Below are 17,481 nucleotides of genomic sequence, written 5' to 3' on the forward strand. Positions count from 1 at the left end.
CCTATGGAAACACTGTATAGAAGACTGCTGAATAACATTCTTGTCTTAGAAGATGAAGCTTCTTGTCAGGATTGTTCATTTCTTTCTTATCTTTGGGATACTGATGTTGTCACTGATAAGACTTAATTTGCTTTGCAGAAATACTCTTTGCTGCCTTACTTGATTTTAGTATTAAAACAGTTCCTCCTTCAGAGGGACTTGAATGAAGTTTTTACTGGTGGAATTAGCTCTTACAGCCTAATTTTAATGGCAATTAGTTTTCTGCAGGTAAGTCTGTTCCTTATTTGTTTCTGTGTGCTGTAAAATATTTTGGTTTCTTTACTTATGCCGTGTTGTGGTGCTGTTTCTTTAGACTCCCCTGGCAATGCACAGCAATACTGTTATGGCTGTAGGTGTTTGATCTCTGGCAGCTCCTATGGACTGCCTCTCAGACATCTAAGAACTTCAGTTCACTGTGTGAACTGAAATAGCAGCAGGAACTTTGTGAATTACTTTGTGTATCAGGGCCTGTGATACGGATTATGCAACCTTCCTGGGCAGCTTCTGTTGCAGTACCTGAATTATCTTAACTGGTGTTTTGTAAATCTGTCAGGATGCAGTTTTAAGTATGTTGCTCCCTAGACTACTCACAATAAATGTGCAGATTACTTGATCTCAGTGTTTATTAAAATTATGAAGTCAGCAAGCTGTTTGTTAATCATGTTGGTTAGGTTTTGACATACTTAAAATTGCCAGATATTGTAGATAACTGATGAAATAGCTAATGTGTTGTAACTTCTTCCAATACATTTTTGTGACAGTAAGCTTTGTATGAGTACGATGAGGTACAACGTTAATGTTTCAGAAGCTGTCATAATGGAAAAACCTACATATTCTGCTGCTTTTAATGTTTAATTAAAATATTATAAAATTTACATACTGTATATAATATGGGGAGATTGAGGAAAGAACTGTATTTCAATTGGAGTCAATAGATTTTCCTCTGGCCTTGCTTCTGCAATGCAAACATTGACTGGTGGATTTTATGTGAAAGATCAGATGTTACTCTGTTACTAAATAAGCTGTAATTTAGTATGCAGTACTTCTTCATTGCTTTTCACTTATGGAAAATAATTTACTAATACTCAAAAAGCTGGAAGAGGAGGGAAGAAAGAAGTCTTTGGCTTCGAGATCCTGCTGAAGTGCTGCCCCCTCTTGGTTATTTGAAAGTACATAATTGGCTCAATTGAAACTTAGTTATACTCAGTTGTTTAAATGAGATGGCTTTTTGTTGCACTGTTATGATCTGAAGAGCATTAATTTTTAATAAACAACTGTTCTGTGTCACAGCTGCATCCAAGAATTGATGCCAGAAGAGCTGATGAAAACCTTGGAATGCTTCTGATAGAATTTTTTGAACTCTATGGAAGGAATTTTAACTACTTGAAAACTGGTATTAGAATAAAAAATGGAGGTGCCTATATTGCCAAAGAAGAAATCATGAAAGTCATGACTAATGGATACAGACCATCCATGCTATGTATTGAAGATCCTCTCCTGCCTGGTAAGATTGTACACTTCTTGCAGTATTCCAGATTTTTGGCTCAGCTTGTGCTCTCACAGTTTATGTTAGGGTCCCTGAAGTCTGTCAGATGAGTTAAGAAGCTGCACTGAGAAGAGACTGTTGCTGATGTTGAGGTACAGTTGCAGAGGTAGGCTAAGGGATAAGGATCTGAAGTCTCCCAGGGTTCATGGCCTGAGTAAATTGGATTGCATGCAGACATTGCAGATAGATAATGCATTGGAGATTCAGAACTGTTGCATGTACAATAAAATTCTTTACCAGTGCTGAAGGGTACTGAAAGAAAGAGGTCCAGGAAATCCTGGAAGAGGGTTTGTTAGTAGGAACAGCTCTGCATTGTTTATTATGAAAGAATGAGAACAGAAGGTGTAGCTTTTCCTGCCACAGTCTGTGGTGCCATATGTGAGGTAAATTATACTATATTGGAAAGAAATGCCCCAGATGAGGTGCTTGTTCTATGGGGCAGAAACATGGGTGTATATCCATTAATATGTAGCAAGGGAGCAGCTGTATTATGGTGTTGGTGTTATGAGTAGTTTGCATAACTAGCTTCTGTGCTGCACAGGGACCTTTAGAGAATGCCAGTTATAGTTGCATGTACTTCTGAAACTTAAAATTTTCTTTATTTAAGGTTTGGTTTTAATTCAGTAACCTTCAAAGGATTAAAGATTAATTTTGGTTGAGCTCCTGAAAAAATTTCCAGCTTTAGACTGTCACAGGTAGCTGAAATTCCAAATCCGTGTTTTAACAAAGTCAATTTTCAGTTAATTTGGACTTCAGCATTAGTATTTCTAGAATGTAATAGGCACTCAAACTCCATACTGTCACGCCTTGTGGGTAGACTGCTTATGTACAGCATTTTTAAAGCAAATACCATGGATCAGGAAGTCTGGCACCTTTCTAAATACTCAATACATTGGATATTTGTAGTGCTCTAGAACAGGTTGCTAGCTAAGATACTCATTTATCTAACCCGTCTCTGATATGTTTGTAGCTCTGAGTTTGTCTTGACATGTCTTGAGTTTGTGACTCTTGCACTTGGCCAGGCATAGGTGTGATTTTGCAGAACTTCCATTGTGTGCAGAACTTCAGTAGCTGTGTATCTATCTACTTGCCTGAAGACTCATTTGAGTAGCAGTATAAGCCACACTTCAGAGTCAGAAACCTTTGCTGTTCTCCAGTTCTGAAGGAAGAAATTATGTATGCTGTACAATGTTTTAATCACTACTAATAGCGCTTTTGACTTTTTTCTTCTTCAGTGACTCTTAGAGAAGAAAAATAAATAAATTGCAAGTCCAGTAGGGGCTCTAAGCTGTTCCTCCTAGCATAAATCTTGCAGAAGCAAAGAACTGTAGTTTAGAAGAAAGATACCTGGTTATATGCTACCAAAGAATTGATAATTAAATTTTAGATGAGGTTATATGGGCTAGGCTAATGTAATTCTTAAAAGAGAGAAAGTGTTTTAGCAGGGGAAGTGAAAGCTGACAATAACTTCAAGTTATCTGACCACTGTGTTATATCCCATAGGGGTACTTTCTGGCAGCTACCACAGAGCTTCAGAGCTTGCCTAATGACACTAGGAGGAAAATTATATAGAATATATAGGATGGGTCTTTGGGATCTCCTGAATACAGCCTCCTTAGATCTAGACTTAATCATATATTCCTACAGTATCTAAAAGTACTTGTAAAGTGTATATAGTTAATGTCTAGAATTCTGTAGTACGTGTATGCACTAGTTCAGCAATAGGATGCTGAAAGGTATAACTCACAATATCTCTAGACAGTCTTATGGGGGACAGGATAAAATTCAGTGGGTTTCATTCTTTTAAATTGGGGGAACTGTGTTTTCCTCAGTGTGAAATGGTGATGTCTGGCTAGTAGATAAATGAGGTCATTAGAAGAACATGATACTTCTACCTGCTCAGTAACTTCTGTTCGTTCCTATATTTGGAAGGAACAGGCATCAACCTGTTGTGTTGCTGTTTTGGTTGTAGTGGGTTTTGCTTATTCTCCTGGGTGCTGTAGGGTTTCCTCTGAGATTCTCAAAGACTGATTATTGGGTGTTGGAGGATTATGATTTCTGTAATTTGAGAACCGAGATTCCAACAAAGATGTCAGGAGTCTACACTTGAAGTGGGAAGTATGTTGAAATGTGGATGTGAGATATCAGACTAATCTAGCTGGTGATGCATTTTAAAGTGGTACTTTATACTTGATTTTCATACATAGCCGAAGATCCTTCATCTTGAGTTAGTGTCCTAGGCCAGGGTAATGAGGTGAAAATCTTTCCCTTAGCACCATCCAAAGAAGGGAGTTTCTATAAGCATCTTGTGTAGCTGCCACCATTTCGGTTTCTCAAAGCAGTTGACCTTTCTTTGATGTGTAAAAAAACTGAAAGCATTCATTTTGGAGAACTGCAAAGTCAGGCAGTCAGAAATCTGTTTGCAGGAATGTGTTGGAGCAGGGTAGATGACACCATGCTAGAAGAGGTTTGTGCAGAGTTGGTCTAGTAGGATCCTGTCTTGGAAGACATGACTCTGGTTGCAGGTGACAAATCTTTTATCTGTGGTTGTAAAACAAACTTGGCATTTATTTAGCAGATTGATAGGGAAACTTATTATTTTATGTCTTTGAATCAGGTGATTATCAAGGTCCTTCGTAATTTCTGATGCTCAGAACAGGAATGGTTCAGATTGGCAGTGGCAAGAGTAGCTAAATTGCAGTTTAAGACTTGGAGTTTCACCTGTGCTGCTCCCTCCATGAGAAAGGTTGTTCATTCTGAATTGCTGTGGGCACTGACAAAAGTTCTAAATCTTAAATTCAATGTGTTTTCTTTGAAAAGAGTCTCTTTAATGTGTGGGACTAATTATGCTTCATGTTGCTTGCTTCTGCACCTTGATAGGTCACAAATACAGGAAGTAATTAGATTTGAGATTGGGCAGCCACTAAGGCTAGGACATGTCATCCCAACAGTTGTTGAAGGTTATTCATTGCAGCTTTTCAATGCCTGCTATTTGTTATTAGAACCTGTGAATATGTGTGTATATATAAAATATATGCACTTATAAAAATACACAAATACATTGAAGTGAGCGCCTGAAAGAACACCTTTAATGCTGAATGTTGCAAAATTGTACTTACTAGATAATAGCTTAACATAAATGGATCTGCTTCAGTCCTAGCTCATGGTTGCATCTTTACCTTTCCAGGCAGTGTTCTTAAAACTGCTTCAGCTAATGGAGGACTATGTGATGGAGTGGTAATACTGATAGCAAGTGATGGAAGTCTTAGACATGCTCCTTTAGGGATGAAGGCTTTGTAAGAAAGAATAAGGATTGAATTACACATGAAATCATGCACCATTGTTATCTACTAATACGCATCTGAGGATTGAAGTCTTTATGATTTCTCTTTTTAAAGAGTGAGAGCATTTGGGTTACATGCTTTAACTGATCAGTCTGTAGATTGTGACAAAAGAAGGATGCTTAGGTATGTAAGACGTGATCTGCTAATGAGAATGATCTCTCAGAAGAAAATCTATTCAGGACTGCAATGCAAATATGTGATCTTCTGGCTTCTCTTATATGCTGCTTTCTGGATTAGGTAGGACCACCCCTATACAAACCTGACTGGTGCAGTTCACAGTAGGTCATGCAGTAGCTTTGGCTTCCATGCCTGCTTTTCAGCTGCAGTGCAAGTCAGCAGCTCTGCAGACTGTATAATTGCATAAGACTTGTTTATTCAGACATTTTTATGAACTAATTACAGGTGCAGTATGAGGCAATCCAGGAACCTAGGCATGCTATGGCATGAGCTATCCTGCCTCTGTTCTCAAATCTGCTTCAATCAAGACTCATACACAACTTCGTTGGTGGTTTAAACTAAACTGCCTGAGTTTGCCGTAAGTGGATTAGGGAAGGCGTATGGTTTCTTTTGCTGGCGCACCAGTGGAGGTGGCAACAACTGGAGAAAGGAGTAATCAACAGTTTGTAGCAGCAGTGTCTTCATTCTGGTATAACTCCATGCAGGATGCATGTCAAATGTAGATGCCTTAGGACCACATTAGACTAAACTAATGCGCTTTGTTTCAGTGTGTATTCTTCATTCCTTTCATATGATTCTTAGAATCATTTGGGTTGGAAAAGACCCTTAAGATAGAGTTCAGCCACAGATAGACTCTAGTAGTAAGTGCAATTTGTGTGTGTTTAGCCACTTCTTATATATTTCATTTCTGTATTGCTTCTCAGTTTCACTCCCTTTTGTATATATGTTTAGCATGTCATTATGTGGAAGATGGCACTGTTGCAGGACACAACAATATGTCCCGCCCCTGGAAAATCTCTACTGAATCAATAGGTTTTTTTAGTAGAATTAAATTTTTTTTGTTCTGATTTCTTGACCACTGAAATACCTTGGCTTCTATTCAGTGGCCTTTGGACTAAGTCCTTTGTGAAGTCCTCTGCTACTTTGTAGTGCAGTTCTGAACTTAACTACAGTGTTTCTTCCCAGGTTCACTGTCCTAGGCCCAAATTGGTCTCTGCTTCTACTTCAGGATACAGTCCAACTGTGAATATGCCATTTAGAGAGGCTTCTGTCATTTTGAGCCTAGTAATTGCTGGATATTGCAGCAGTGCATTCAGAACAAGATGCTCAGTTACTTCAGGAACAGGCAGCATTTCTTGATCATTTTTTATTTGACTGTGTAAATTGCTGAAGAAATTCTGTGTTCCCAGAATGTTCTTATTTTCCCAGTCTGTTTTCATTGATTATGCTTTTCTGTTAAAGTGGCATTATGATTGGAGAATCCTGAAGGACTAAAACGTGTTGTCAAGTAGTAAAGCCAAGGTGTGTTATTCCCCCCCCCCCCCCCCCCAGCACGTTTGTCTATAACGACTTGCTGGACAAAATACTTCAGCAAGCAATGAGTTCCTTTAAAGTCAAATTCAGCCTCATTGGATTCAGTCCTCCAAAGGAGGACTCCTTTATCCATCAATTTTCAAAGCACATTTTTCATTAGAACCTGTTCATGGGCCCTGAACTGATTTTCAAGCTTAAAATAAACATATTCAGTGATTCATCCCTTTCCAGTGTTCTCACAGCATTCCAAGCATCATACTAAAGGAGGGAACCTTTTACTGTAAGCAGCCTTCTACCCACTCAAGATCTAGTCTGTACTTTAGACATGCAATTTGAATGAAGCTTTCTTTGTGTTAAATTGAGTGGTGACAGTGAACCTTTGGTGTCTGGTGCCAAATAATCTACAAAAAAAACCCCAAATATGTCTTCTTGCTAGTAATAGCAACATCTTTCTAGGTGGTAAATGAGACCAATGCTTGTACATCGTCACTGATAAACAGCAGCTTCATAGCATGTTCTTCTGCAGTTAATGTGATCTAAAAACAATTCTGTACGAACTTCTGGAATAATCTATGATAGATTTTGACAAACAGGTTTATCTTGTGGAGATAAATAATCTGTATGAGCTGGTTTATTAATCTGTAGTTTTGATAAGGTTAAGTAGGGGTTGATGTAAGTATACCTGGCCTGTGAATATAACGTGGTTGCACAAGTGGAATTTTATCCTGAATTTAGGCTGCAGAAACTCTACTGGTAAGTGAGGTATGATGCTTTAAGATAGGTTCCCTCTTAAAAGTCAGCTATTAAACTTTAAGCTGATCTCTGTTTCTTTCAGGCGCTGGTACATCAGTATTTTAGAAGTGGTAAATTGAATGCATAATGTTACGTGTCATTCGTAAGGTTAGCTTCTTTTATTGGTAGGCACACTTAGTTGTTTCTGATACGAGTAGGATGGGCTAACTAGTTTAAACATAGTTATGCTATATTGTTAAGGCTTCTGAGCTTTAAGTGTGAATAATTTGCTGGTTACTGATATTAAAAAAAGATGATCTGATGACTGTCACATTATTTCAGGAAACGACGTTGGCAGAAGTTCTTACGGTGCCATGCAAGTGAAACAAGTTTTTGATTATGCCTACATTGTTCTTAGCCATGCAGTATCACCACTTGCAAGATCATATCCAAATAGAGATTCTGAGAGGTAATTAGTCCACTTTTTGAATATCCATTTATTTGTGTAATTAATTAGGAATGCTTGGGTCTAAATTAATAAAATGAATATTGTTATTTATTGTTTAACTGTGGCTGTATTGAAATCTGCCCAGGAATTCAGGCTGCCCAGTGGTATGAGAGTATAATACCTCAATGTGCAGTGTTGAAATGAAGACAGCATGATAGAACCCAGGATGAGTCCAATGTGAGGTTCTCTTGGTGCGAAAGGGAGCCAGAAGATAATTAGTCTTTTCTCAAATATTCTGCTTAAAGTATTTTGAAGGAAGGTCTGCTGGTTTAATGTTTGGTATGATGTGTGTCTGTACTATGGCAGAAAGAAATGTATGTGATCAAATTGCTTGTTTAGACACAAAACTAGACACTAAGGCTAGAAATCTCCCTAGTTCTTTAATACATGCTCTCATAAGCTGTTTTAACGGGCTTGATATGTCATTAGGTTATTAAAAGAACCAGTTCAGTTTGGCTGTAATGTCAGAACTGCCATTAAAAGTAGCATACTTCTAGATGTGCCATTTTTAATGTGGCTCTTGATTTCTTTCATAGAAACACTGTACAGCTAGTACTTTCTCAGCTCTCACCTTTGCAAGTTTTCTGTTTTTTGAAAGGCGGAGGAGAAAGAAAATGTAGGTGTATCAGCAATGTTGTATTTTCATTCACGTTACCGCCTCTAGGATCTATTATTCTAATCCTCAGTACAAATTGGGGCTTGATCAGAAGACTTTTTCCCTGGGACTTCCCAACATTCCCAACAGCTTTGAGCTCCTCAGCTCATCACAGGGAGGAATGGCTGTAACGAGTCTCATAAATGATACAGATAACAATTCTAAACTCTAATCAAGCTGTTAACTTCTAGCATTAATGTCATTGGAAAGCAAAATAGTTCTCTTGTAGTGAGTTCACCGCAAAGTGGATGCAGTCTTTCGCTTGTCGATTTAAAACTACAATATTTCAATAGTTTTCAAAGTGTTTTCTGTGGTATTAAATTCACAAAAGTTGAGACTGCAGTTGTGCCTGCGATGGAGATGTATAGGATGAGTGGTACATAATGTTACAGGCTGACATTTGAGATGCTCTTTTAAGATAAATGAAATGTTTATCAGGTAAATGTGTACTGGCTGACAATTGCTGTTGCTGAATGAAACTCCATCATTATATAAGTGTTGATAGAACAACTTGGGGATTCCCGAAGTTTTGCTTGTCTTGGGTCCTGACCTTCCAAAGGTCAAAAGCACTGGGCCTGTGCTTTTCCAAAGGATATAGTCAGGTACCTGTATTTGTTACAGGCAACGAAAACTGTCTTTGTAAACACATTTAGTGGAAGCCTCGGATATCATCAGTATGTGCACTTTACATGTATACTACTTAATGTATTTGGGAAAACATCTGAATTTTGTCACAGCTTCAGACCTGCAGAGATGTCCCAGCAGCATTGTTCAGGTGTCATACATGTGACCTGTCTTCTAGTTCTGGGCTGTCTGTATCAGTGACTTTTGAGTCTTGGGACTTGTCAGGCGGGTGGCTTGCCATTCTGTCAAAGGGAGTGGTTGGTGCAAGAGCATTCAACAAAGTCCTGTACACAAGTAGTTCCCCCAGCACCAGTCTTGTGAATGCCAAAGGACCTGTAGGTGGGTGATGAGTTGTTTGGTAACAAGTTTGTTACAGAAGCTCAAAAGTATTCCATGTTCAGTCTTAGTTTTTAGTTAAACCTGATGTGCTTGGGCAGTCCTGGTGTATTTCAGATCTTTCACCTGTTAGGCAGAGTGGTCGAGGCACTAATACGACTTTTCTAGTGGCCTGACCTAAAGCCTCAGACATCCAGGAGCCCTTTGTTGTGCTCCCTTATCTTTTCTAGGATTGTTAGTGGTAAGTTAACCTGTAAACAGTGGGCTTCCTTTAAGAGCAGTGACTAGCTATATGACATTCTACTAGAAGGATCAACAGAGTTTAAATGAAGAGCACCTGAAAAGGTACAAGGTTGCAGGAGGCTGAACTCCATGGGCTGATACAGGTTTATCCAGTTTGAAGAAGAGCTGCCTGGTGGGTTTGAATTCATGGCAGCTCTTCCCAATGAAAATCTCTGTGTACAAAATCTCAGTGTACAGAGTCTGGTTTTGTGGATAACAGTCTCAGTAGATTACAGACCTTCCTTGGCTCATTGTTACTGCTCTTTTTCTGGGTCAGTCCAACTCAAAGGAACACAAGCCTAAGTTAATATAAGGCTTTCTAGCCAGTGGCTGCTTCTGATATTCCTGGTGTGGAAAAAGTCAGATTTCTGTCCTTTAGCATAGGCCTTTTTCTTGTCCATGCTCTGTAAGTAATAGATCCCACAGAGTGAGGGGTAGATACAAATCATTCTTAGAGTCTTCGTTCAAGCTTTCAGATATAACATCTAGAGTATAGTGGGGGTTGAAAGCTATCTTCTGAGTGGAAACAGTAATCAGCTGAGTCCTGAAGGTATCTTTAATCTTTTACAGCTACAGAAATCACCTTGATGCTGTTTTGTCCCCAGTCTATTTCACCTGTCCTCTTTCAAGAATGGCTCAGGAGAGGTTCATAGATAATTCAGTAGATTTTGTTAGAGCAAGCAGACTCCCATCATCTTGGAAGGAAGGGTTTTCCTAAATATAAAACGAGGAGACTGATCCATTTTGAATCTGTGTAACTTGTACACAAAGTCAAGTTTGGTGTTGTAACTTTAGCTGAGGTGTTTGAAAAATGACAATTGATTTCTTAGTATTTGGGGTCACAGGGACATTAGTCTAGCTGTAAAATACAGTTATGGACAGGATAGCTTCTGTTTAAGGGTCAGTGTCAGTATGTGCTTTGCACAACTTCAGTATGGTCTTTGGCCATATCCTGTCTCTCAAGAAGAGTATGTCATCAAGTGAGCTAACTGAAGAAGTCTGTGAGGAGTGATATTTTCTTAAAACCTTAGAATCATTTAGGTTGGAAAAGACCCTTAAGACCATCAAGTCCAACTGTTAACCTAGTACTGCCAAGCCCACCACTAAACCACGTCTGTAAGTGCCACATCAACACAGCTTTTAAATACCTCCAGGGATGGTGACTCCATCACTTCCCTGGGCAGCCTGTTCCAATGCTTGACACCCCTTTTGGTAAAGAAATTTTTTCTAATACCTGATCTGAACCTCCCCTGGTATAACTTGAGTCCATTTCCTCTTTTTACTTGGAAGAAGAGATCGACAACCACCTCCTTTTAGGTAGTTGTAAAGCACAGTAAGTTTTCCCCAGAGCCTCCTTTTCTCCAGACTGAAGAACCCCAGTTCCCTCAGCTGCTTCTCATTAGACTTGTTCTCCAGATCCTTCATCAGCTTCATCACTCTTCTTTGGATATGAAGTTTCAAGTTAGTGACCATTTTTCCAGTTTTATTCTGTTTCTTGATAAACCACAGGAAGCCTAAGCAGATGTTTGGCAGCAAGCTCTTGCTCACTGATTCATATCCTTTGAAATAGTGGAGTATATGTTACTACCTTGTCCATGGTCTATATATTAAGGTTGAAATTCACATTATACCTTGTCTAGCCTAACTATCTGTGGGCTGTCTCCTGTCAGTGGCCCTCTTTCTTCCTTCTCAGTCTGTGTATTCCTGACTCTTGCCTTGTATAAGATCTAGTAGGCCTGCAGTCAGAAGGTGAGTCAGATGAGAATGTTCTGTTCTAACTGAAACAAATACATCAACACTTCTGCCATAGCAAGAAGTTGATCCAGGTTATGACTGTGTGATGGGCAGATGAGAAGCAAGAGAAGCAGGAGGAGTTCACATTTGGAGGAAGATGGAGAGTAGTATTGTACCATTTGACAGCTGCAAGTTATGCTGATCCGGATGTGACAAAGATGTCATCCTTAGGTTAATACATTTGTCTGTAGATTAGGATGTTGGCTTATGCATTGGGCCTGCTGCATGGTTCAGATATGAATGTGTGCTCAGACTGCCTCTAAACAGCAGTGTAGCTGCATTTGGGAGACAGAAAAGGTCATATGAAATGAGGAATGAAGACTGGTTCTGCTGTGATGTGCCCTTCCAGTATAACTTAAGACTTCTAGGAACTGAAGAAAGGTTTCAGAGTTGCAGATTGGTAACAGGCTCCTCCTTGTTGGTGCCAGATGTAGTACAGGTGGATGAGGAACGGGACTGTCATGCCAACAGGCTAGAATTCAGAGTTTGAGGAAGCTTTGGCAGGGTTTTGCTACTGCATATCTGGAGTTGTCGTTGACAGGTAGTAATCTTCAAAACAACAGCAGTCTGGGCTATATATGAAGTGGTCTTTTCCTCTGTGCTTGAAAGCTCTTTGATCTTTTCCTAGTGTACAGTTCAAGTGATCTAACTGCTGACGGGTCTGTTAGGTTTAGCTTGCCCCTGGTTGGCCCAAGATAGCCTTGGGAACTCTAGGAGTTGTCAGAGGGAATGTTAAACTTGCTTGCTAGATCTGCTGACAAATCAGAAATGTGGCATCTGAAGTGGTCCTTTGCTTCACATCCTGAATGGTGGGTTGCTGTCACTAGGATGCATGCTGTTTCTTAAGAGGTGTCAGCAATATCAGCTTTTCCTCCACAGAGTTTTTGTCTGAGTCAAGGTTTTAGTATTTTGGGTTTTTTTTAGGCTCATGCGCAAGCAGATCCTTCTCAGGTGCTCCTCTAAAACTCCGCTTTTAGATTATATTACCCTTTTAATACCAGGAGGATATTTCATAAGTTCAATTAAGGAGCCCCGAACAGTTATTTTGACTTTTCTTTCACAGACTCAATGCTTTTTCCTGCTCTGGTACTCACTTGTTCGTGTGGAGCTTGACTGGAGCTTTAGATACTTGGATTTTTCTGAATCTTATGTCAGCACCCTGAGCCTTTTAAGAGTGATTGTAAGATTTATTTACACCTTAGTTGTGCTTTAATGACAGCTAGAAAGTATCCCTGTGAACTGAGTGCTTGAAGTGTGTGAAGTGTGTAAAAAGAGGAGCTTCTAAGCTTTTATCATAAAATGACCTAGGTATGTAAATAGCTTATTCTTGGTTTTACTATGTAATAACATTAAGGGAAAAACCCTAAAGGGGTGTCTCATAGGACAACTGTCTAATTTTACTAACTGGTTAACTGTGTTTATTCCATGTCTTCCAAACAAGCATCTCCAAAGAATTGTGGGAGTGTCTCATCTGTAGAAATTCTGTCCTCAGCAAAAAAAAACAACCCAAAAGTGTAGAATTTCCTCATACTAAAGTATAGCAGATAAGTAGGCTTTGCTGTTCCTAAGCATTTTCAGTGTTAAAAACAGATATAAACATAGTTTTTAGATGTTTACTTAAAAAAAATTCTCTGACCCCATGGATGTGCTTGAGTCCCATACATGAAATGGTGTTCCATTATCTACTTTGATCACACTTGCTTCCTTTTTCTTTCCTGCTATATTAAGTATACGGTAGTATAGCCTTGAATTGTCTTTCAGTTTCTGATGTCTCAGAATGAATGTTTTTAATTTTGGTGTATGAGTGGTGTAGTATAGATTTGCCTTTGAACTTCTGACCTGATAACTTAGTGAATTTCTTTTTTGCTATCTTTCTACCAAAAAAAAGTCTGGGCCTTTGATCTATTCTCTGTCAAAGAAGTTAGTGAGGGAGGAGATTCCCAGGTTCTGTATGTGCAACTCCACCATAATTGTTGGTGTAGCAGTCGTTTCACCCTTTACACCTATTTGACAGCAGGCATTTTTTGGTATATGTTGCCCATGCTGATAAAAATGCCAGTGTATGTAATTCATTTTCCTTCTGGTATATGAAGGCATGACTTGATTTGCTTCTGGGAAGGTAGTCCAAGAAGCTTCAGACTTGATGAACTCTTTCTCCGTAAGAGCTTATATTCAGTTCATATTCATTTTCTGTTTCTGACACAGCTGGTAGTAGTTGTGAAATTCATGGGTTATCCTAGAGTAAAAGCTCAGATCTTTCTGAAGGTATTCTCAGATGAAAGCTTTAGTTGCAAGATTTTCTTCTCTGACCCAGTATGTGTATGTTTAAGTCCAATATTGGCATTGCTGTCTTGGGAACTGCAACTCAAGGGCCATAGCTGATTCTCTGCAGTGTTGGTCATCCCTGTCTTCATTATGTCTCTTTTGACTTCCTGTTTGAGATTGAGAAGCCAGAACTGCATCGAGTATTTGAAATGCTGTTATGTCATGGGAGTGTACATTGACAAAATACTATCCTCAGTGTCATTTGTTCCTTTCTTAATGTGCTCTACTTAGCTATTGAACTGTGGTTTCCAAAGAATCACCTATTTTAACCCACATCTCTAGTTGCTGAGTGGTGCCAATCATGCCTTTAGTTCTGCATGTGAAATTCAAGATTTTATTTTCCAACATGCATCATGTTATCTACATTACATACATGAATGGGGGATGACATTAATTCTGTCTGTAAGGTCCTTCTGCAGCTATTGAACTTATAACTTAGATGATACTTGGTTCAATATTTGCTTAAAATGCTGGACTGCCTTTTGCAGTACTAACACACTGACATGCCTTTAAAGTTGGAAGACTAAACATGGAATATGTGGTATTTGGTCTTGCATGAAATAGTAATCCCTAAGTCAGTAGGAGAATTATTGCTCCTTTTTGAAGTCTTACTATGAAATGACCTAATAAAATAAAGGTGGTCTAAATAAGCTTATGCTATGCATGTCCTCCCTTCCCATTATACACCTAAACCAAAAGAAATTCCTGTACAGGTATAATGTACCTTTACGATGTGAGATGCAAAGTAAGCTTTGTTGTATCTGTTGGAGATTTTCAAAAGTATGATAATGCTACCTACTCCAAGATGGTAACTTCTCACAGCCCATTTTTGTACAGTAGTCAGTCCCTCAGGTATCTTGAGCATGGAGTTTATAGTTAGTGTTTCAGCTACTATTCCCTGATGAAAGGAAAGCTTCAAAGCTTAGCTCTCAAACAAGGACACAACTCCTGCTCAAGAAGAACAATTCAAATAGCTGAATGTTGGGAAGGTATGTTGGAGAAATACTACTTTGTACTTGTTGTTAACTGGTCACTGTTCAGCAGGACCAGGTAGGCTTTTTCTCTGAACCACTTACTGTTATGAATTTTCTTAAATTCTAACTTGTTCTGGTTTTGGAGCCAGTCTGTGTTTCTTGTTTCCACTACCTCACGATCCATGGTACTTCCTTTATAGTTGTGGAGGTCTTACACCTTTTGAGTTGTCTTGTAAAATCTGTAAGCAAGGACTGGTGAAGGTCTCTGTCTTCAGTGTGAAGATCAGTTGGAGGGCTGGGGTATTAGTGTCTTCTGTGTGTCCCATAACTGTTGTAATCCAGATTCTGTGGAACAAATATTGGTTATATGGAGAAATGCAAGAACCTGTAAATTGCTTTTATCAAGTACATTGGTATCTGCATGTACATTCTTGATAATTAAGGTTATTTTCATTTTGAAATAGAGTAAAAATCTCACATGTGTCAGTGTTTGCATGTTAATATGGTAGAAGATAAGTAATATGCTACTTGAAAAATTGTGGTGCTTCAGTGAATTAAATGGTGTGCTAAGGAAATGAAAGTTAAAAAGGATTCTTTGCTTAGGGATATCTCAAACCGACTTCGAATAATTTGGTTGCTTATTGTAATGTTGCAAGTATGTAAACAACAGTCTTTGTTTAATACTTAATTGAAAAATTTTTTTAGCACATTAGGTAGAATCATCAAAGTGACCCAAGAAGTGATTGACTACAGGGCCTGGATTAAAAAGAAGTGGGGGAGCAAAATTAATTTATCACCTGAACTTGGTAGGTATACCAGGAATCTTTTCTTGAATTTGATCTAATTGAAAATACTCATGCCTTGAAATTAATTACTTTCAGATAGGTAGGAAAAAATAAAAGGAGTTTGTAACTCTCTAGCCCAAGACTGCTTTTCTCTGAGCCTTTTTCAATTAGGTTGTTAAACTGCAGCTCTTCTTAGACTTCAGGGCCCATGTATTTATATTCTGTGCTCTTAAATGATACCTGTGTTTTCTCTTAACAGATAATAGGTTGAAAATAAGAGACCAGATAGCTCCATGCAATGGAGAACAGCAACAGAACAGAGACTCTGAACCATCTTACAACCAACGCTTGGCTTTATCATTGCCTAGTACACAACAGTTATCCTCTGGCTCATCTGCCTCTTCTGTATCATCACTCTCCGGCAGTGACATTGTAAGCTTTTTCTTTAATGGGTTAAACTAATAAGAAGCAGAGTTTATCATACTTTTCAAAGCCTCATCTGATACAACAGCAGTTAATGTGGTGCTATCCCTAAGCTGCTGTAGCAGATTAATAGCTTCCCTTGCCCAGAAAAAATACTAAAATCAAATATTTTTAAAATAAATTTCTTAACTCTGTTCTAAGTCTTTGGTACTCTTTGTGGTAGTAGTTAGTTGTAATATATATAAACCCCCAAGTTAACAGTAGCTAATTAAGAATTGCTAATTAATCTTTGTAAATCTTCCCATCAAACAAAACCTCTCATTGTCAAGTTCTGGTCCCTTTTGTCCATTTGAAGTGGAACATGAATATCATATTGTGTTGTGAAGGTGAGTAATACTCCTTGAAATGTTCAGCCAAGCAGTCAGTTCATGTTTTAATGGTAATAGGGCCCCATTTAAAGTCTTGCTGTCAGCTTCCTTGTTTGAAAGTACAATCTGAAAGTGATCACTGGGCTTCATTGTAACTTCCTGGAAGAGGAGGCTGTAGTCTCTTTAGGTATGTTCCCAGACTCTTTAAGATTCTATAAGGTCTTTTTGTTTTGGTATGGAGTTAAATCAACATGGGATCGGGCAGTGCAGATTATAAAGCACAAAATTACATTGCATGGCATGAGGTGCTCATAAATCTACTGAAGCATTCTGTGCTAGGTAGAGGTATTGACTGGAACAAGATGTAACATCCAGTTAACTACAGTAGCACATAACTGGATGATGCCAAGAGAGGTCCAAGTACCTGTTTCTTGAATGCTTTCAAAAACTAGTCAAATATGGAATTAAAAGTTGGGAAATCTATTTTAATAACTTTTGAGGGACGAGCGCCTTCTTTGTATGTTTTGGTTATTTTCTGTAATTCCTCTACATTACTGAATTTTCTGTGTTGAATTGTCTTTTCACTCCACCTCCAGTAAATATGGTAAATTGTTTAGTTGCACCATCTGGCTAATGGAAAAAGAACAGCATGATGCTTGCCAGTGATACTAGTAGCCATGCTCTTGGTTTTAATATGTCAGTGGGAAGGATTTTTCTGTAGTAGTTTTATGAGAAAATGCAAATATTTACTTAATATTATGCATTCCCAGCATAATTGGTGGGGAGTGGTTATGATATCCCCTTAGTTCCTTTTTGCTTAACATTGAAGGTGAAACTTCATTGGCTGATGCCAGAGAAATTAATGAAAAGTGGAAAGGAAGCTCTCAACAAGAAAGATGTGCAATCAGTTGGGCATCCACAAAATAAATGGAAATAGTACCCTTTTTAACAAAATAAAACCCCTTATGCCCATGTCTTGTGACAGACCCTAGTTTAAGCCCCGGTCATGTATTGCTATTATGTCCTTAGTAGACCACCAGCATATTGTTTTAATTTGGAATGGAATGGCAGGTTTCTGACAAATAGTTGATGGGTTCATCCTACTCACACTCGGATATGTGAGGATGAGCAAGTTCTGGTTGAGCAGTCCTGAGCTGCACCTGATTCAGGAAAAGAAACCTATTCTGCTGGATTTGAAGATGCTACCCATGGCATGATATGGATAATGCTATGTACAGATTTCAGCAAAGGAGCA

General features: G+C 38.6%; 1 protein-coding gene across 4 annotated transcripts in view; it reads left to right on the forward strand.

The window, feature by feature from the left end:
• The window catches only part of TENT4A (terminal nucleotidyltransferase 4A), a 61,029-nt gene that overhangs the window by 20,118 nt on the left and 23,430 nt on the right, over positions 1-17,481 (forward strand). For all 4 annotated transcript variants that reach the window (XM_014276150.3, XM_005434475.4, XM_014276151.3 and 1 more), the window contains exons 6-10: positions 139-267; positions 1,330-1,543; positions 7,495-7,621; positions 15,356-15,456; positions 15,695-15,867. In XM_014276150.3, the coding sequence (XP_014131625.2) occupies positions 139-267; positions 1,330-1,543; positions 7,495-7,621; positions 15,356-15,456; positions 15,695-15,867 (744 nt within the window). The remainder of the gene's footprint in view (positions 1-138; positions 268-1,329; positions 1,544-7,494; positions 7,622-15,355; positions 15,457-15,694; positions 15,868-17,481) is intronic.

Source organism: Falco cherrug, chromosome 3 (assembly GCF_023634085.1).
Source record: "Falco cherrug isolate bFalChe1 chromosome 3, bFalChe1.pri, whole genome shotgun sequence".
NCBI classification, from domain to species: domain Eukaryota; kingdom Metazoa; phylum Chordata; class Aves; order Falconiformes; family Falconidae; genus Falco; species Falco cherrug.